Here is a 17811-nt window from a genome sequence, read left to right as displayed (position 1 = left end):
TCAGTGTTTTTTGAGTGCTTCTCACAGAATGCGCATTTGAAGAATTTCTCTCTGTGTCAGTGGTCTGAAAATTGTTTGCAAGGATGTTGTCTCAATTGTGAGTGCTGCAAATAATCTCAGACCATCTCGGGAGGTGCTTGAAATAAGGTTAAATCCAGTGGTTAACATTTTACTGTACCTAGATATACCGGTATATTTTCCTCTTTGTTTGAATAGGAAGTGGGCATTAAAAATTTAAAAACAGTGGGTTCACAGCAGTAAATAAATAAATAAAATAAAAATAAAGAAATATTTTGTTATTACAAAGCAAATGCTGTGTGTCATTGCTTTAGTGATATTGTATAAGGTGTATGTTTTGACTGTATATAGCTATACACAATGCTGAATTAAATTGTTCACAAGTGGGTAGAAACTATTTTTTTTTTAACCACAATTGATCAAGTATATAAATATTTGCTGAGAACCACAAATAACAATAATTCAATAATAACAATAATATATAATGATCAAATAATAATAAATAGTTATATTTAAATAATTGTAAAAAATAATCTATATTATAAAATTAATAATCCAAATAATTAAAATGCATTACATTATTGTGGCAGACAAGTAAAGCTAATGATAAGACAAAAAGTGGCTTTAGAAGGCAATATATTTATTTTGATAGTATTGAACATAATCCTATCATTGGTCTACAGTCCACAGCAATCCATTTTGCAACTGAATTAGTTAATCTGTCAGAAGGTATATTTTTTTTTATAAGGGCTTTTCTAAGGATGCATCAATTTACATATGGGTCAGATGAATGCTTTTAGAGTGCTTTGGTTGCATAGCGCCATAAACGCAGCTTTTTTCAGTCACCGTGTCAAGTTAAACGTGGTTTGAATCATAGAAAAACATGCCTCGAGATCCCTGCATTTGGAATTGCGTTCCATCAAGTTGTGTTTGAAAGCAAGAATGCATTCTCATCTTGTGATTTTGCAAGTATCAAGCAGCCTGAGTGGGGTGTGTTTTGCATATGCTTACTGCCCTCTGCTGAAAACAGGTTGTACTTCAAGCTTGAATTGCTCTAATGGTAGATATATTCCTTATCACGGTCCGGGAACATGATTAATTGCATTCATTTGTTTATCGCGTTATTTTTATATATAATTAATTGCACCAAATTAACACGTTAAATCGACAGTCCTAGGAGAAACATTTGATAATGCACCAAAATAGTTTTGGAAATTCATGAAAAAGTCATGGAAAAGTTATGGAAATTTCCTAGTCAAAATGTGTACGAACCCTGCAAATTATGCACCAATTTTTCATTTTTGTTTTCTAGTTATTATTGTGATTTTGGTTGGACAGTAAACTGCATCTGGGATTTATTTATTTATTTTTCATTTTTGATTCTTGTAGCCTCTGTGCCTGTGCCCGTCATGGTAATGAAAGACTAAGACATTTTATTTTTATTTTTACATATTTTGAAAACTACCGGCCAATTAATAGGTTTTCGGTCTTTTCCACCACCTTAGTTATCGTTATCCGCAAAATCCACTATACGTCTACCGCCAGTATGGAAATTATTGATGTTGCATTTATATAGTTATAAAAATTTCAACTTTTTTTTTTCAGGTTCACACAGCTCTTGGCAGGGTGGAGTTTCTTGACCCATGGAGAATTACTTCCAGGCTGAGGCCTTTAACCTGGACAAGGTGCTGGATGAGTTTGAACAGAATGAAGGTAAGAGGAAGCTACTATTTGACTACATCTTGCAAAACTTTAAAATGAATTTAAAAGCAAAAACTCTTAAGCCCCATTCACACTGACAGCAACAAAGCTTCTGAAAGTCTTTTGTTTTTAGCGAGAGCTGGAGATTTCCAGCAACATGAGCGATGGTGATTGCTGGTGATGCTATGTAGGTGTCCAGCAAACACAAAGTTGGGAAAAGTCTACCTCTATGCAAATGAGCATTGATGGTGACTACGGTTGCACTGACCACCAGTGGTAGAGAAGACAGTGGAGCAATTCCACTGTTCTGTATATTTTGTCCCTGACTACATTCAGGGATATAATAAAAGAGAATGTGTGGAAAACCATGTCAGGAATTGGTGGCCTTCTGATTCATAAATTGATAAATTTTTTACTAACATAACTCGTCATTTGTGATCCGATTTTCAAAGGCTTTGGCCAATTGCAGAGCCCACCAATAATATTTGAGTATCCAGCGACAGGAATGCCTACTAGTAACCAACAGGACAATGACCTGGTGAACTCCTGCGAAAAACATTGCTGTCAGTGTGAAAACTGATGTGTTAGATGGAGCAAAAATGATTGCTGTACAGAACAAATTTTATTTTGTTTTAGTACATTTACATATCTTCAGATAACATGCATAGTCAAATGAATTGGAGCATAATGAATGAGCCCAGAGGAACACAGGTGCTGATATAAGTAGAACAAATGTTTGGCACTGCTGCTTGGGTTGAGCTGCACAAAGCATGGCTAGCACAAGGAGGTAGCTGTGCTGGTGGCAGCAGTCTGTAGTGTAAATGGGGTCAATTGAATTAGCATTTCCCCTCAGGACTTCTGCTTCTCTCTTATTTTCCTGAAGACTGTTTAATTGGTGTCACAAGGTCAAGTACTGTGTGTGTTTGATCATTCTTGGGTGTACGTAAGAGACAGGGAATGCCTGCCCACATTCCAAAGCATTCATGTGTCACTTTGACAGATAAATCCCAAGGCTATGACCAGATTGGCCCACTTCCTGAACATTTTCCAATCTGGCCTGACCTAATTTCTCACTTTATCTTTTATTTGTTTCAATCTTTTCACACTTTTTCAGAAGGAAGATAATGAGTTCTTTCCCTATTTGTCTTGTCCTCTCAGATGATACAGACACACCGACTCTCTCGGATGCCAAATGGACTCAGATTCTGGCCCCTCCGTCACACCTTCTTTCCTTGAACCCTGCCTTAACCCACTCTGACCTCAGCCCAAGAGATAGTCCCATTAGCTTCAAGCCCCTTCTGGACGCCCACACCTCAGACAGCTCCTCTTTGGCTGAAGTCACCAGGTTAGAGGGGAAGCAGGGGCTGGGGCAACAGCCAGAGGGCAGGAGTGAGGACCGGCGAGCAGATGTTCACAGTCCCCCTCTGTCCCAGCCCAACATTGGCAAGCTGGTGAGCACTGATGGGCAGTTGCCAGATTTGCCATCCTCTAACAGAGTGGGCCTGGAAAATAGCTATTCAGCTAGTCTTAATCATAGCGGATGTTCGGAAGTCCTTCTGGGCAAAAATGAAACAAGTCAGCCTATTTCAGACCAACAAAGTGTTATTGATACTGGTCCCTTTGAGCTTAGGATGGAGCAGAATGGTACCGATGAGAGAAGTGTTGCTGGTTTTAATGACTCTCAACTCTCCTTTCCCAAGGAAGTACTTATCACTAGGAAATCCGTTTTGAAGAATGGTGGCTCATCTTTTGAGATGGAGGCAAGCAAGACTTCCAGTGGTAGTTCACCTGTAGGGGACCAGGAAGTTGGAATGAGGGACTGTAATCTGGAATTTCCAGAGGGAAGTGATCCCCAGAAAGGGGAAACAGTATTGCACAAAACAGCCAATGGCAGTGTGGAGCTGGACTGCATGAGAGAGAATCATGAGGGTGCCTTTCAGAATGGTGGACTGGTTGAGACTGAAAGTGAAGGGAAAGACACTTGGACATCAAATCAGGAAGAGAATGACAAAGCACTAAATAAAGTCCAGGAGGGGACACACAGTGACTCAGTTGCTGAATCATCAGGGGTGGAGAAGTCCCTGTCCAATGGACTGATTGTGGACCTTGATAGAGATGCGGACAGCCAGCCACCAGTCCCTTCAAAGGAGGACTCTGTGACAGAGGAAAAAGAGATGGAGGAGAGCAAGCAAGAGTGTTGTGATCCAGTTCGGGGATCAGAAGCTGGCAGAACTGGCAAACTCAACAACAGCCGGCTGCAGCCTGTCAGTGTGCCCTACGGTGGCGCTCGGCCAAAACAACCTGTCAGTTTAAAGCTGCAAATTCCCCAGCCTCTCTTGAGCCAAGTCCAGAATGAATTTGGCACTACTGGCAAGAACAAGAACCTGGTGCCACAGGGTATGACAGAAGGCCCTGAGTCATCTTGTGGAGGAACAGGGTTTGGAGTAGTTCGATTGAATGGAGAGACTGGTGATGATTCGTCAGCCTCGCTCATCCCTTCTGAGAGTCCCGACAATGACATTCTGGCAAGCCAACAGGGGGCCTTCTCTAGGAAACCTTTCAGTTCTTTGGGGGAGGTGGCCCCTGTATGGGTTCCTGACTCTCAAGCACCCATTTGCATGAAATGCGAGGTCAAGTTTACCTTCACTAAAAGAAGACATCATTGTCGGGCTTGTGGCAAGGTAAGGCCTCTTGTTCATTAATTAGAGGTGCTTGCTAAGATTAGCATCACTATTATTTTAGTTCATACCTATGGCTAGGATATGGTTAGTTTTCCACGTGCTATTAAACCTTGTGTACTAGCCTTTCAGTGTATAGTCTGTTGACTGCGAGCCCCTACTGACGTGTTTGAAGCATGCATGTTACCATTGCTTTGTGATTCTTTGTGATGCAGTCGACTTCATGCACATGTGTAGATGTTACAAGGACTGTGATGCACATGGACATTCTGTGTGGACTGTGCTGATGACTAAATTTCTTTCACTTGCGCTGTGTGTGAGATGTAGCAGTAAATGGAAAGTAGAAGCGAACTTTGGCCTCTAGGTTTAGGGATCCATCCAAACCCCTAACCTAACTATTAAACTTTCGAGCACAATTATGCCTGCTCAGTTTGTGTTATAGACATAAATTATACTCAAATTGTGTAATTTGTTGAGGAGAGATGTGTTATTACTTTTCTAAGCAATCATTCCTAAAATTTTTTTTAATCTAGCAGACGCTAAAACTGGTGTATAAATCCATTCCATTTTTCATTGAAGAAGGGATCCAAACCATATCTAGTGACCAGAATATTATAGAGACGTGGAGGTGGGCTCTTTTGACTTGCGCCAGGAAGCAACCATCTCGAACACCCTATCAACCTCATAGCAATGTATAAACCATCTCCGCAATTACATATCAATTCCATTGTAACAACTCACACCTTAGAATTGTAGCGGCAATTTGGCAGAGGCAAGCACCACTCAAGTTTTCTTCAGAAAATGTGAAAATCTATTTAAAATTAGTGCTCATGCAAGTTGGAAGCTCGTGGAATTCAAGATTGTCCCATCTCTCACTGTTAAAATGTCACTTACCTTTCTGTACATGCTTTACAATCTCACATAATGTGGTAGCTATTGTTCTTGACATATTGATAGCCATACCACTGTAAAATGAGAGAGTAGAATTTCAAGGAATTGTCGGGATATCTTAAAACATGTGAAACTGTCAGAATTCTTCTGGGAGAAATGGCTGTCGATACTGCACTTAAAAATAGCTGCAGATCGGCTGGAATAGCACCTTAATTTCCCTTGGTGATAAACTGCTGCATCGTTGATGACATTTTCACAGATATGGGCTGAAACACGTGGAAGGAACATAGTGAAAATGAATTGTAGCTATGGTGCAAAATAGTTTAATCTGACAGAACTGTGATTCTTCTAGACCATGTACTTATTTGGAATAAAAAAGCCCCAACTTTTAAAAATGCAGTTGTCTCTAGACATGTTAAGTTTGCGTTCATTGTGATGTGTGTTTTGTCTGAATGGCCCTGTTTTTTTTTATTTATTTTATATTTAGTTTCATTTTGTTGTGCACATTAATTTCAAACAAGCATGTTTATGATGTGTGTCTGGCCAGGTGTTCTGTGCAGCATGTTGTAGTCTGAAAAGCAGGCTGATGTACATGGACAGGAAAGAAGCGAGAGTTTGTGTAACCTGCCACCGTGCTCTCATGAATGGTGAGTGAAGTGAAACTATTCTTAAGAGTAATGATAAATTCTCCATTGTATTCCGTGAATTTTTGTACCTAATCAAATTTCCCAGGTACCCTCATGTAACATGAATCATGGTTAAATGTTTCCCTTTATTAACATTTTTAATGGCACTTGTCTGCAGCACTAGCTTACTGTAGTTTTCTTTTAAATTGATGGTGGTATAATTCAGAAGTGTTGTGTTCAATTGAAGTCTTTGTTTTGGGCGATTCAGAGAGCATTTGAAAATTTACAAAGCCTACATTTTACAACTGATTTTATTGATTTAAAAAACTTAGTGTTTTGTACAGTGGAAGAAAGTAAAAAATAAATGAAAATGAAAAGTTTTATTGTGTAAATAACCAGACCCTGTAATCTTTCCTTCATTAGCTCAAACATGGGAAAATATGGGAGGTGGCTGCAATCAGAGCCCCAATCCCAACAACCCAGCGGAGTACTGCTCCACTATTCCCCCTCTGCAGCAGGCCCAGGCATCAGGAGCACTCAGCTCCCCACCACCAACTGTCATGGTGCCCGTCGGTGTCCTCAAACAGCCAGGAACTGACGGTAAATAATTTGTGGATTTTCACAGACTTTCATTAAGACTCAAGAGTTAGCTGATCATCAACCTCACCATGGTTGTGTACTGCCAGGTTCACTAACTCGAGAGCAAAGAAGGGTATGGTTTGCTGATGGCATTCTCCCCAACGGGGAAGCTACAGACTCGGCTAAAGGCCCTGCGGCAAATTCCAATCCTCCACAGCCTGTGGCTGCATCCCAGTACTCAAGCAAATCCTCAGGAGCCAATGCTTCTGAGGTGAGAATTTACTTTGTTCCATTCAAAGTTGATAAACTGAACAATTAATCTGAAAAATTAGTTTTTTTCCCTCAAGAATAATCTCTTCCAATTGTGATAAACTGTACTTGTCGAGTACATTTGTGCGATAACTGTTTACTGGCTATGCCTATTTATTATACTTTTTATGCTATGTTTAAAATGTTTGTACAGCCAATGCCTTAGTTTATAAGGTTTAGACTTTCTAATTTGTATACTTATGCATACAATACATTCACCACCTCACTCTATTCTCATGCTATAACAAGTCTTAGGCATATAACTATTATATATCCACTGTCGTGTAAATACTGTCCTATTGAGTAAATGTAAGTAAGAAATGTTTCAGCCATAAGTTTATCTATTATACCTGGTTGTAGGTGGCCCGTGCCCCTGGAGCCCTGACTGCTAACCCTTTGGGCAGCTCCCTCAGTCTGATTCCAGAGGACGGGCTTCCTCCCATCCTCATCTCCACAGGAGTCAAAGGAGGTACGGGAGGCCACATCACAGGTGCTTGCTCATCCTCACCATTCAGTTGCCTCCACTCCTCTAAATATGTGTATTTGTACTATGTATGTATTTGTACTTATGTATGTGTGTGTATGTGTGCATGTATTCTTTGTTTCTGCTTATGTCTCCACCACTCATGCAAAGGGAGGGCTTTTATTGGGTGGGACGATGGTTCCTCATCAGAGTTGCACCATGAATATATTAAAGTGTTAGTAACAAGAATAATAATGAGTGTCTTGTCTACAGACTATGCTGTGGAGGAGAGACCTGCTGAGATTGTGCTAATGCAGCAGCTTGAGGAGGGGGATTCTGATCCCCTGGTATTTGTCCTTAATGCCAACCTTCTGGCCATGGTGAAACTTGTCAACTGTGAGTGTGCCACTTGCTTGATGTTCTCTACAGTTTTATGTTGCTATGGAGTGAATTCTTTTAGAGTGTGAAATATCCATTAATATTAGTCAGTTTAACAACATGTAAGATTGTAGTATTTATTAGTGGTGCTTGCAAAGGTGTGCATTACTATTATTACTGCTCATTCTTAGGTCAGGGGTGTGTTCTAAACACCTGACATGTTAGTTCATGTTAACTTATGTTAACAAATGGAACCTTATTGTAAAGTGTTACTAGCTACACTTATATTTTCTTCAGAATTTGGACAAATCTTGTTAATCTTTCATTTTTCATTGGCAAGAATATTTTTGTGATGTAGCTGTAGCTATGTTTTCTAACCATTGTAATACTTTTGTGGAATTGTAGAAAGTTACAAACCTGTGTAGCTGTCTTTGACCATACCAAGAGATTTCCCATAAACATCTTTTGTGTTATTTTTTTGCTTAAAGATGTGAATAGGAAATGCTGGTATATGACAACAAAAGGTATGCATGCCGTCGGCCAGGCGGAGGTAGTAGTGCTTCTACAGTGCCTGCCTGATGAGAAAAGCATTCCCAAGGACATCTTCAGCCACTTTGTCCATCTCTACCGGGAGGCACTCACAGGTAAACTGATACACTTCCACCAGGAGGGCTGTTCTGGGAAACTGATCCAGACTAAATGAGACCAAGGCCTACATAGATAAAATTAAACCGCCGTATCAGGAGGCTCTCAAAGATAAAATGAGGCTGCTGACCCTATTGGCATTGAGGAGCCACTTCAGCAGAAATTGTTTTTCCAGACACAATCCTCCTCTTATCTCCCAGCCCTACTTCAGGTCAGTAAGTGCAGCCACAGAACAGTTCCCATGTCATGTTGCACACTGACCGCCATCCCTTTGAGCCTAATGTATGATCTGTCAAAAGTGCAGAGGTCTAATTCAGACGTCTTCTGTCTGTCTGAGTAGATTTAGTGGCTGTCACCTTATAGTGGCTAATGCTGTGAAACTCATGAATCTTTTTTTCCATGAGCCTTTTATTTTTATTGAAATGAAATTTGTTCTGTTCTAAAACCTAGTGTGCTGTCTACATTGGCAGCAGCCTTTGGTATCCTAACATAAACAGAACCTGACTGATTTAAAACACTCTAAATAGGCAGCAATTCCGTGTTCCATATAAATAATTAAAATGGAGTTTGGCTTTAGCACGTGCTGCTAAGCTAACAACATGATACTCTAATAAGCCAAAAATGCATAATACACAAATATTGGATAAAATAGTAAATTTTGAATTAAATTTAACTCTGTATCACTATTTTTCAGTATTCATAATTGACATTTCTGTTAACTTTGTGGGCCATATATATATATATATATATATATATATATATATATATATATATATATATATATATATATATATATATATATATAGTATGATTTATATTATATTAATATTATTTATATATTTGTTTATTTTTCATTTTCATTTTGCTTTGTCTGCAAAGGATTAATGCATTGCTGCCCTGGAATTTGGTCATAACAAAGTATCTTAGATGGCAGCGTAATTTTGGTGTCGGGAACGAGGCTATGATGCCTAAAAATACTAAGTAGTCAGCTCACTAGTTTTTGGAACAGAGCTTCTATTTCCAATGACTTAATTTCTAGCCCTGACCCTTATTGTTTTAACCTGTCATAAAAAATTTACCTCATTCAAGTCATTCCTTATTTATTTTCAGTGTTTTGACAGAATGTAAACAGTCTTTAGAGCTACTTAATAAGGTTTTATAAACCATAGCTCATGTTATTTCTAGCATTATAACATGACCTTATGGCTGCTGTGCACATCTCAATCAATGCATATTGATATTTCTGTCAGTGCTGAGAAGCTGAGATATTGTTTGTTTTAAAGAATTTCCATCCAAGTATGAAATGTGGAAGAACTTGAGCCAATCCCACGCTGTCTTCTGTGCAGGAAATGTGTTAAGCCACCTGGGTCACTCCTTCTTCTCTCAGAGCTTCCTGGGAAGCAAGGAGCATGGCGGCTTCCTTTACATTAGCCCCACTTTCCAGTCCCTGCAGGACCTGCCTTTGCCTAACCCACCATACCTCTTTGGCATCCTGGTGCAGAAGTGGGAGACCCCCTGGGCCAAGGTCTTTCCCATCCGACTCATGCTTCGCTTAGGGGCGGAATACAGATGTGAGTTTTTGGTTTGATGTTGAGGGGTTATTAAGGGTTTAGCTGTGTTGAAAAAGTTGAATGATTTTGATTGTTCCTGTAGTATTCGTCGGATTATTGTGAATCTCTGTCTTAGTTGAAAATGGCTAAATGATGGGATATATTTGCTACCCCTTGACATGGAAAAGTGTACACTTGATTATGAAAGGATCTGCACGGATAGTCGATTTTCGGTTAACCGTTCGACGTGCCACTATTCGAATACCAAAATCTCTATTCGGTTATTCTACACGTGCAATAGAGGTCTTCAACTCAACCTGATTTTCCAGCCGGGTTTGGTTAAGTTTTATAGTATGGATCGAGTTAGGGGCTGTTCAAACATGCTTTTGTGCGAGTCTGTGCTGTTTTTCTATATACTGTTAATGCGCTGGACGGGCGTCTTATAATGTTGCGCAGAATCTCACTGTTTTTTTCTTTCACGGGCAGGATAGCAACATTTTTAGACACCAATTAATGTTAAAAATAACTTTTATTTATTAAAAGCATCTCGAAACACCTGTGTTTTGTTTTATTTGTTGTGCTGCATTCTGAAGAATTTCAGGTTGCAAAGAGGACTTCATGTGACTGTTACACCATTAAACGTGGTTCCAGGTTGTTTTTCACAGAGCAGAGTTTCAGCGCTTGAAACATGGTTAGACTGTTTTTTTTCCTTTTGCTCTGGTGTGCATATTTACATACAATAATTTGACAAATTCAAAACTATTTGATTTTAAACAATTTAAAAATCAAAGCACCCTGAAGAGGCTATTTAACTGCAGCACAATAGCTCCACGCACATAACAATACTTGCGTTCACTGCCTCACGGAAATGTGAACCTGCCGGCATGCACTAACAGGCAGTGATAGTTTGATTATTTGTGAGATTTTATCATTTGAAGATCTATGTATTGTGCTGTTTAGGCTCACAGCTCACTCTGCACTTTACTTGCTGCTATTTTGAGTAGTGTTTGAGGAAATTCCATTACAATAAACATTCTTTATTCCCGCACCCCAACTCTTGGCTAAAAAACTATTAACCGTTGGTTAAATCTCACGGTCAACTGAATGTTAAAAACTGTAACCGTGCACATCCCTATTATGAAATAAGCTCCCTTTCTGAACTGTTTAGGATAAGGCAATGTAGAAAATGTCTTCACATTGCTCCATCTCTCTGAGATACCATCTCCACACGCAGCGAAAGCTTCTCCGAACTAATTCGTAAGCTCTACCTCCTGTGGAGATTGAATATATAAATGGAGGGTTTCCTGTAGAGCTTATGAATCTCAGCCTTGACATGCAATGGGCTCACTTAGAAATAGCATGAACAGTTTTAATCTCAAGTATGCTTGGATCTTTAGGGAATGGTGACCTATAGCACACAGGTGTAATAACTTTTAAATATGTACATTACAGTTGCTGTATTATGTAATATCTCAGTCATATGAATTGTCAAGGAGATTATTCTGATCTAGACATTTAACATTCCAAAAAAGAGCTTGACTTTTTACAAGGCTCTCTGGAATACTTGATTCTGATTTGTCAATCATGGGACTCTGCAGTCAAATAATTTTTGTAAAATGACTGCTAAACTGAGTTACACTGGGCAAGTTCCATGTCTCTCGTAGCTCACCAGACTCTTTCTTCTCACATAATTATATAATTTTAGCTCAAATCAATTTTTTCTGTGCATTTATTTATTTGGTAGGTCGCCATGTAATAAGCGGGATAATGTAGAGTCACTTCCCCGATCACCCTTTCGGGTTATTATGTGATAATGACCAGCTGAATGTACATTATCCCTTACTTGTTTTGCTGGTGTGTTTTCAACATGTTCACTTGTATTGCAGTCTATCCCTGCCCACTATTTAGTGTTCGCTTCAGAAAACCACTCTTTGGAGAGACAGGCCATACCATTATGAACTTATTAGCGGTAAGATACTAATATTGCACTTCAATCCCCTTAATTAGCACATTCTTTTCACTTACACTCAACTTTAAACCAAAAAGAGTCACCAAAGGTCATTTGTCTGTTTGCAGGATTTCCGTAACTACCAGTACACGTTGCCAGTGGTTAAGGGGCTGGTGCTGGACATGGAAGTGAGGAAGACCTGCATCAAGATACCCAGCAACCGTTACAATGAGGTGAATGGAGTCTTTAAAATCTTACAAAATGCTAGTAGAATACACCATAGAGATGCAATTCAGATTCATCAAAAATTTGGTTGTCGTCTGGCAGCAAATTAAAAATAGAATGCATGGAATATGTAACTGATCTTTATGTGCAACAGAGTGAGTAACAGCTAGAATAGCAGATTGGAGCAAGATGCAAACTGTCCTACAGAACAAGTAATGCATTAACAACAGCTTGTCTTAGCATCCTTTTCACAAGTCTTCTTTGAAGACTTTAGATATTTAGCTTGTGTTTGACCAAGCAGAACATGTAATGGCAAACAGTTGACATATGGATGGACTTATTCTCTTCCTTAATAAGCTGTCATTTTTACTCATATCCACCTTTTTCACAGGCAGCGAAATTACCCATTATGCTTAGCGTGCTCTTCATATGCGGATGCAACAGACTTCTGCTTCGCAACTTATTCCCATTATCAAGCACTATAATATCACTAACAACAGTAAAAAAATAGAAGAACAGTCTGTTTACTTAACGTAAATCACTTTCTCACTAAAATCTACATATGGACATTAGGTTTGGATGGCAATCCCATATAGATGACAACACAAGCACACACACATTTGCATGGTAAAGTTACTTGGACTCTAGCGCTCACTGCACGCGCGTGTGTGTGTGAAAGAGAGAAACAGACATATAGCACACAGAAAGAGAGAGAGAGAATCTACGAATATGATGTGCTAGATTTCACTGCGTGTCTTGTTGTGCACTTCAATATGAAAACAGCCAAATCCCGGACATTTAGGGAATCTAGAAATCCTACCGGATACTTTATTAAGGTTCGAAAAAGAGGACATGTCCGTGAAAAGAGGGTGTATGGTCATCATAGGTTCCATTAAAAAAAAATCTTCCGATTTATGACATTATTTCTGCATTAACAAGTGCCGCCTTCTCACGCACTCTGCCAACAACAACTCTGTCTCTACCTCATTCACATACACTCACAGCACGACATGAGATATGATTCTCATAATCATCATAAAGATGATTAATAAAACAAACAACAAGGAGCTTGGTTGAAATGTTTTTCATCTTTGTTATCTTCCAAAATGACAGACATCATTTGGAATTATCTGTCAATGTTTTAAAAAATAGGCAAGTGACAGAGAATTAGTTTAATGCAACCTCTGCTTATTACATCTGGTTTGACTCGAAATGTTTCAGCATTGGCAGCTTTTGTGGGGGCTTATTGTTGTGACATTCATTTGACAGTAGTTTTTAAGCCAACTGTAGTTGTTATAACACCCTATAACAGCGCATATTCATCCAGAGCCTCCACTGCTCGCAATCACCAGTAACGTTAGTCTAGCACAGGGGTTGGGAACCTATGGCTCGCGAGCCACAAGTTGCTCTTTGTTAAAAATCAAGTGGCTCGCCTGTTGGCTCACCATTCACCAACACGTGATCGTTTAAAACTTTCTAGAGATAATTTTCCTGCAGAAAGTGCGGGTGCTGTTGTAAAGCTTGAAGTCAGTGACTTCATTTTTTTCTAATTTGTGGTACAGCCTACTCCTGGTGAACAAGGTTTGAAATTAACACCCGCCAAATGCGAATTTTTCAAGCGCAATGGTGGGTAATTTTGCTGATGTACCAGCCACTGTGGAGGGCGATCTGTAAGACTTCTCGGGTGATATATGACAAGAAATTAAACACAAAGATGCGCGTTTGACGAAACATGTGTGATTATATTTTGAAGAACAGATGAAAGAAAAGCCGTCAATGTGCATCTGATTTTATGTGTGTGCACTGAGCTTTGCTGTTCACGAGTGCAATGAAAGCACTTCTCCAAGACATGCACATGCATAGAGTTCTGAGCCTCGTTCCCCAATAACTATTGATCTTAGCGGTTAAGAGCATTTTCTATGAGCGATTTTACAAATGTTTGTTATATATTATGTGCGCCCAGGGTGTGAAATAGCACCCGCCACCCGCAAAATGCCATGAGGCTCAATCCAGCTCACGAGCTCCTCGTCCAAATGCAGGTATTTCATGTGCGAGTCATTTTGCTCATCTACCTGCAACAGGCGGGTGACATGTAAGGTGTCTCGGAGTGACACATGACAAGAAATGCTGTTAGTCACAAAGATGCGCTTGAAGAAACTTTATTACATTTTATCATATAAGAACAGACAAAAGAAAAGCCATCATTGCTTGTGTCGGATTCGCTGTTCAGAGGCGTGCAGCGCGAGTCTGTCTCGTGGAACACGCACATGTAATGAGTTATCACTCCTTTTTCTCCGTTTCATTTGTCTGAAAAATGTTTGCAAGAACAATGTCATCTATGAGAATGCTGCAAATGATCTTCGATTATCTCAGGAGGTGCCGTGAGTTTCACTTTATTTCCACGGAGCAATTTGTGGTTAACATGCATTGTGAACGCAACACTGCAGGCTTAGTAACACTCAAACACACACACACACACACACACACACACACACACACACACACATGTATATTTGTGTGTGTGTATGTATTAAAAAAAGATGAAAGTGATTCAATCATAAAATAATACAAGACACACTGAACTTAAATTTTGTTCTATTTTATTTTCTTTAGGCAGCATTAACTGTATTACCAAAACACAATACAAACGCATTCTATAAGAACACACATTTGGCAGCATTTTTGGGAACACAAGGGAATTTATTAGACTTATTTATTATGAGTATTATTTTTATTATCTTTACATTTGTAATTGTCCTTAGTTCTTAATTTGTAGGCTATTAGTAATTTTTCACCTGGTATCGTTGACAGATACTTGCGTGATGGCAAATGGAACTGTTGGAGAGGGTAAATGTTTGGATTTGGGGAGGTGGTTATATATAAAATGTTTTGATCACTTTTTTTGTTGTTGTTTCATTGAATGTGCAATTTGAATTAAGAAATGTCTTTTGTTTAAGTTTTTCGTGTTTCAATAAATTAATTTAATTTTTAAAGCAAAATCAATAAAGCTAAAATATTCACTGACCCTCGGCAGGGGGGTTGACCAAAATTGTTTAATGCAATTATCGTTCAATATTTTTTACATATCGCCCAGCCCAAAAGGGAAGTGAACTTTTTCATGAATGATTGTTCATGTTACCTATTAATTGTTGCGTATTTGTTTGTTTTTGTATTTTTGAGTAGTCTATGGGCATAATAAACATTTTATTTTATTGAAAAACTTAGTTTTTTGAAAATAGTAAATTATTAGTTTGTGCTATGGCTCTTTCGAAAAAATGCATCAACCAAAAATTAAAAAATTGGCTCCTTAGTGAAAAAAGGTTCCCAACCCCTGGTCTAGCAGATAACAACAACTAAGCGGAAGTGTGGAGCATCCAAGAGGAAGTCTCTCGCCGTAATGGCGCTGCCCATGAAGAAGTCAGGAAAAAGGTGGATAGGACTTAATTAAGTCTTAAGATTATGCATGAGTTTGTAAAGTAATGCTAAAGTTTTCTTTTGGTTTCCTCCTCTCTCAGCTGATGAAGGCAATGAATAAGTCCAACGAGCATGTGCTGGCCATGGGAGCGTGCTTCAATGAGCGGGCAGATTCCCACCTTGTGTGTGTTCAGAATGATGATGGTAACTACCAGACGCAGGCTATCAGTATTCATCACCAGCCTCGCAAAGGTGCGTCATGATTATGTGCATTTGGGAGTCTCAGGGAATATATAAAGTAATATGGAGAGTAATATATCCCAAAAATAGTATATTAAAGGTGTAAGAGGCCAGCAGGGGGTGCTCAGCCTGCAGTCTGTGTGGGTTCTAATGCCCCAGTATAGTGACGGGGACGTTATATTGTCTTTCGGATGAGAAGTTAAACCAAGGTCCTGATACTCTGTGGTCATTAAAAATCCCAAGGCACATTTCATAAAGACTAGGGGTGTAACCCTGATGTCCTGGTCAAATTTGCCCATTGGTCTCTATCCATCATAACTTCCTAATAATTCCCTATATATATATATATATATATATATATATATATATATATAAATAATGTAAGAAATTATTATTATTAAGAGGCTGTGCTATATTTAGAATAGCCACGTCTAAAGGCTTTGCTAGTGAATTTACAATATACTGTAGCACTGCCTCAATTGCCTTATTGCTTTTATTAAACAGTTTCTTCATAAAATATTTAGGACACAATTAAAACTTTTTTCATAAAGCAAATACATTAAGTTCCATCCTTCCATTGACCAGTCAGCATCTATGAACAGAACTACTTGCTTGATGAGCTTAAAGGAATATTCTGGGTTCAATACAAGTAAGCTCAATTGACAGCATTTGTGACATAATGTTGATTACCACAAAATGAATTTTGAACCTCCTTTAAGAGCCATTATAAGAAACTGTTGTTAGATACACTGGCGGCCAAAAGTTTGGAATAATGTACAGATTTTGCTGTTTTGGAAGGAAATTGGTACTTTAATTCACTAAAGTGGCATTCAGCTGATCACAAAGTATAGTCAGGACATTACTGATGTAAAAAAACAGCACCATCACTATTTGAAAAAAGTAATTTTTGATCAAATCTAGACAGGCCCCATTTCCAGCAGCTATCACTCCAACACCTTATCCTTGAGTAATCATGCTAAATTGCTAATTTGGTACTAGAAAATCACTTGCCATTATATCAAACACAGTTGAAAGATACTTGGTTTGTTAAATTAAGCTTCACATTGTCTTTGTGTTTGTTTTTGAGCTGCCACAGTATGCAATAGACTGGCATGTCTTATGGTCAATATCAGGTCAAAAATGGCAAAAAAAGAAACAGCTTTCTCTAGAAACTCATCAGTCAATCACTGTTTTGAGGAATGAAGGCTATACAATGCTTGAAATTGCCAAAAAAGTGAAGATTTCATACAAAGGTGTACACTACAGTCTTCAAAGACAAAGGACAACTGGCTCTAACAAGGACAGAAAGAGATGTGGAAGGTCAGATGTACAACTAAACAAGAGGATAAGTACATCAGAGTCTCTAGTTTGAGAAATAGATGCCTCACATGTCCTCAGCTGACAGCTTCATTGGATTCTACCTGCTCAACACCAGTTTCATGTACAACAGTAAAGAGAAGACTCAGGGGTGCAGGCCTTATGGGAAGAATTGCAAAGAAAAAGCCACTTTTGAAACAGAAAACCAAAAATAAAAGGTTAGAGTGGGCAAAGAAACACAGACATTGGACAACAGATAATTGGAAAAGAGTGTTATGGATCTTAACCCCATTGAGCTTTTGTGGGATCAGCTAGACTGTAAGGTGCGTGAGAAGTGCCCGACAAGACAGTCACATCTATGGCAAGTGCTACAGGAAGCGTGGGGTGAAATGTCACCTGAGTATCTGGACAAACTGGCAGCTAGAACGCCAAAGATCTGCAAAGCTTTCATTGCTGCACGTGGAGGACTTTTTGATGAGAACTTTTTGAATTAGTTTTAAGAAATTCTGAACATTGAACATCAAGTTGTAATAGTAATTTTTCACGTTGTTAATGTCCTGACTATACATTGTGATCAGTTGAGCAAAAGAAAAACATTACTCCAAAATTTTGGCCGACAGTGTGTATGTATATACAATTTTTTTATTTTTTTTTTGGGAGTTGTGTAACCCCCCCTTTTTTGGCTACATATTGGAATGTGCTACATCTTAAGTGATTGGCTTTCACTGTGTTGTTCAGTACAAGTGCGGGCAAGTTAGAAGCAACACAGTTTTCTGATGAACAAGCTGGATTATAAAGAAAAAGACAAAATATGATGTAAGATGTAACA

The 17811-nt window shown here is 38.8% G+C and overlaps 1 protein-coding gene across 3 annotated transcripts in view; it reads left to right on the top strand.

The window, feature by feature from the left end:
- The window catches only part of zfyve9a (zinc finger, FYVE domain containing 9a), a 38279-nt gene that overhangs the window by 12397 nt on the left and 8071 nt on the right, over window positions 1–17811 (top strand). For 2 of the 3 annotated variants that reach the window (XM_051698773.1, XM_051698772.1), the window contains 12 exons: window positions 1624–1731; window positions 2878–4400; window positions 5836–5935; window positions 6338–6514; window positions 6601–6764; window positions 7163–7292; window positions 7539–7661; window positions 8132–8287; window positions 9635–9859; window positions 11725–11807; window positions 11915–12019; window positions 15527–15677. In XM_051698773.1, the coding sequence (XP_051554733.1) occupies window positions 1662–1731; window positions 2878–4400; window positions 5836–5935; window positions 6338–6514; window positions 6601–6764; window positions 7163–7292; window positions 7539–7661; window positions 8132–8287; window positions 9635–9859; window positions 11725–11807; window positions 11915–12019; window positions 15527–15677 (3007 nt within the window). In that variant the 5' untranslated portion in view covers window positions 1624–1661. The remainder of the gene's footprint in view (window positions 1–1623; window positions 1732–2877; window positions 4401–5835; window positions 5936–6337; window positions 6515–6600; window positions 6765–7162; window positions 7293–7538; window positions 7662–8131; window positions 8288–9634; window positions 9860–11724; window positions 11808–11914; window positions 12020–15526; window positions 15678–17811) is intronic. The other variant, XM_051698774.1, reaches the window with a different exon arrangement.

This window comes from Myxocyprinus asiaticus, chromosome 5, assembly GCF_019703515.2.
Source record: "Myxocyprinus asiaticus isolate MX2 ecotype Aquarium Trade chromosome 5, UBuf_Myxa_2, whole genome shotgun sequence".
Classification (NCBI taxonomy): domain Eukaryota; kingdom Metazoa; phylum Chordata; class Actinopteri; order Cypriniformes; family Catostomidae; genus Myxocyprinus; species Myxocyprinus asiaticus.
The sequence above is the reverse complement of the archived record's forward strand: the minus strand, read 5'-3'. Positions and strand labels throughout refer to the sequence as shown.